Source organism: Talpa europaea, assembly GCF_964194135.1.
Source record: "Talpa europaea genome assembly, chromosome: 9".
In the NCBI taxonomy this organism is placed as follows: Eukaryota; Metazoa; Chordata; class Mammalia; order Eulipotyphla; family Talpidae; genus Talpa; species Talpa europaea.
Genome location: NC_140076.1, coordinates 10,998,098 through 11,001,441, shown reverse-complemented (window position 1 = coordinate 11,001,441; position 3,344 = coordinate 10,998,098). Strand labels below are relative to the sequence as shown.

The window sequence follows — 3,344 nt, the reverse complement described above, 5'->3', positions numbered from 1 at the left end:
GCCGAGGAGGCGAGTCCCGCGCCCGCCGCAGCCGCCGCCACTCCGCCCGCCGAGCGCAGCGCAGCGCGGCAGCTGTGGGCGCTCCCGGCCGCCCGGCGGCTGCGCCTCGCCCCGCGCCCCTCGGCCCTGCCCGCGCCCCCCGGGCCGTCCCGGCCGGCCGCCCCGGCCCCAGCGCCGCTGACCTGACCTCCGCGGGCGGGGACGCGGGCGGAGGAGGCGCCGCCGCGGGGCCCCCGGACGCGACCATGTCGGAGGTGCTGCCCTTCGGCGACGAGAAGCTGAGCCCCTACGGCGACGGCGGCGACGTGGGCCAGATCTTCTCCTGCCGCCTGCAGGACTCCAGCAACTTCTTCGGCGCCGCGCAGAACAAGCGGCCGCCCAAGCTGGGCCAGATCGGCCGGAGCAAGCGGGGTGAGTCCGCGGTTCGCTCCCGACACCCCCTTCCCGGCGGCGAGGCCCGCGGAGCCCCGCCGGGGTCTCGCGCGCGGAGCCGGTTCCGACCCAGTGGAGTCCCATCGCGCAGAACGGCGGGATCCCGCACTGCGGGTCCGGCTCGCCGCGGCCGCGGGAACCCCCCGGCCCGGCCTCGTCTCCGGGGGTCGCCGGGGGGGCGTGGCGGCTTCTGGGGGCGGCGGGGGCCGGGAGGTCGCGCCCGCGCCCAAGTTCGCCCTTTGATCCCCCCGCCGCCCCTTTTGCGCAGTGTGGGCGCAGCTGCGCTCGCTCCCCAGCGGGGGAAGGGGTCCCCGGGGCTCCCCAAGAGACGGAGCGGGGAGCTGGGGGGGAGGACCCCGTTCCGGGGGGAGGAGAGGGGCTCTCGCGCCGCGCGGGGTGTTCATTGTACTCGGCGGGGGAGGGTTTGCCCGGCGGGCGCCGGGCGCGGAGTTGGGAAAGCCCCGGAGGGACCCGGCGCGGGGGCCGGCGAGGAGCCCCGGGGCGCGGGGACAATGGGGGAGACCGACAGCTGCGGGAGAGACGGAGACGCGGAGCCGGGGGGAGGCGGGTGGGGGGCGGGGGAGGACCGAGATGGGCAACAGCCGAGACAAAGCTCGGAGAGGGGCCGGGCGGGAGAGCCCGCGAGCCGGGGGCGAAAGTCCGGGAGCGGCGGAGAAGCAGCTGGCGCGGCGCGGGCGGCCGCCCCCCGGCCGGAGCCCCGGAGCCCTCGCGGGGGACCAACGCGCCGGGGCGGGCGAGGGGCTGCGAGGGCGAGTCCCGGCGGAGACGGACGGGGCTGGAGGAGACGACGCGGGGCGGCCTCCCAGGGGGAGGCTCCGGCCCTGTGGCCGCAGTGGGAGCCGAGGCCGAGCCCGCGGGCGGGCACCCAGAGGGCGCACGCGAGGGGGGCGCCGGCCCAGGCGAGGCCAGAGCGCAGGCGAGGCCAGAGCCCTCCCCGGGCCGCGCGCCGTGGTCCCCGGCGCCCTCCCCGGGCCCCGCACGCCTGCGCCCAGCCTTGGTTACCTGCGCCGCGCTCTGGGCATCCCAGGGGGTTCCAGACTGGGGCTCCTTCCCCCTCCCCTCCTGGGGCACCTTCTTTCTAAATAAACGCTTCCCGGGGGCGCGGTGGGGTGAGGACGCGGCCACGCGAGCCTGGGCAGCGCGTCTTGCGCCCTCCCTGCCTCCTTTTCTGGGACCCAGCTTGGGGATGGGGGGCAGCTGGGTGGTTCAGAGGAAAGCGTCGAAGGGACCCCAGTCCAAGCCTAAGTGGATGGGGCGCTGTCCACAGGCCAGGGTCCCTCCCACCCAGCTCAATGCCAGACGTGGAGACCCCCAGGCAGGGCCCCAGCAAGCTCACTTTTCCTTTTCTCCCCCTTTTTTGCAGTTGTTATTGAAGATGATAGGATTGATGACGTGCTGAAAAATATGACAGACAAGGCACCTCCCGGTGTTTAACTCCCCCAAAGACAATGAGTTAAGGGAGAGAATAAGAGTAAGAACGGCGTAACAGTTATTGGCAAAAAGCATGAAAAGAGAAAGCACGTTGCAGCTGGTGACTAGCTCGCTACCCAGGATGGAGTCAACAACCTGTGTCTCTTGTCAGGCCGGGAGACAGATGAGGCGTGAGAAGGAGGAGGCTCTGGGCTTCTCTGCAAAAATAAAAATTAAAAAAAAAAATTAAAAAATCACTATATACACACGTGTAAAGAAATAAAAGAAGTCTCAGTTGCAGCTATTTGTCAAAATTAATATCCATTTTTTTTTCTATACAGTGAATTTGCGCAATTATAGATCTGGATTTTGAACCACTTAAATAATGAAACAGCAACACCGAGTGTTTTGGGGGTGTTGGCATTCTTCGCTGATTTGGCTGTTCCGGATGTTTACATTATTTAATCTTGAGAAAATGATTCTGTGCACTTGGATGTGAAATGCTGTCCAGTTTTATTTTTTTATGTTGTTATCCTTGGATGTACAAAAAAAATCAGAAAGTGATCTCTATAGATACTCTGTTTTATTTTGGTTAGCTTTTGAAGTTATCAGGACATGTTGAAAATAAGAAGAGAACTTTTCTAAAGAAGGATACACAGAAAGGATCCTTGTTTTATTTTAAAATGAATTGTAAAGCTTGTGTTTCTTTGTCGCTGCAAGCTATTTGCCCAAGTTAATGCAAATGGACACATTTTATATGTCAAGGAAAAAAACCCATGAAAAACAAAGAAAAAAAAATGCTTGAGCTTTTTCTAACCTCTCCCTGCAGTCTGTTGTGTGAGCAGCCTGTTTTTTTCTCTAATATTGTGTCAGTTTATTCTCTTTAATGGACTGTAAAAAAAATGTAATCACAAGAGTGCCAAATATCTTGAAATGCCAAAAGGCATTTTGGTTTCCTTTCTTTTCCCTGTGCTCTGAGTCCACGTACAGGAATGCTTGGAGTGTCTTTTCTGTTATTTATAGGGTTCTCTTAAGGCACACCAGCTGCCTGTTTTGCATGGTATTTGCAAAAATGCCTCTTGCGTGAGGAAATCTTTTACCATTTTTTGTTTGCAACTTTGGACCTCAAGAGGTTTCTTCCTTCCCTCCCCTGGCCCCTCTTTTCTTAACTCGATATTCTGTATGTTGCACCTTTGACCAGCACACAGGGCTATCTCTCCAATGTACAATAAAAGAACTGTTCCTGTGTCTCGCTCCTCTTTTCTCTGCCTTGGTTCCCGGGGACTTGCTGTTTGGCTGCTGCTTGCAGAGAGGAAGGAGGCACCTGTAGTTGTGGTCTGGAGGCAGAGCAAGGCGTGGAGGGCACTATGTAGGGTGGGCTCAAGCGATGGGAGAAAGGAGTGCAGCGGCAAGGCCGGCGCTGGACTTCATTTGGCTTTGCGCAGGCTCTCCCTGTTCCTCTGAGGTTTCTGCCATCTCTG

General features: G+C 60.5%; 1 protein-coding gene across 1 annotated transcript; it reads left to right on the top strand.

The window, feature by feature from the left end:
* Positions 1–245: 245 nt before the first annotated feature.
* CAMK2N1 (calcium/calmodulin dependent protein kinase II inhibitor 1) lies at positions 246–2,259 on the top strand (the record flags this gene model as incomplete). Its single annotated transcript, XM_084242135.1, has 2 exons — positions 246–411; positions 1,817–2,259. The coding sequence occupies 2 exons, from the start codon at positions 246–248 to the stop codon at positions 1,885–1,887; spliced, it is 237 nt and encodes a 78-aa protein (XP_084098261.1). The 3' UTR covers positions 1,888–2,259.
* Between the last annotated feature and the right edge of the window lie 1,085 nt (positions 2,260–3,344).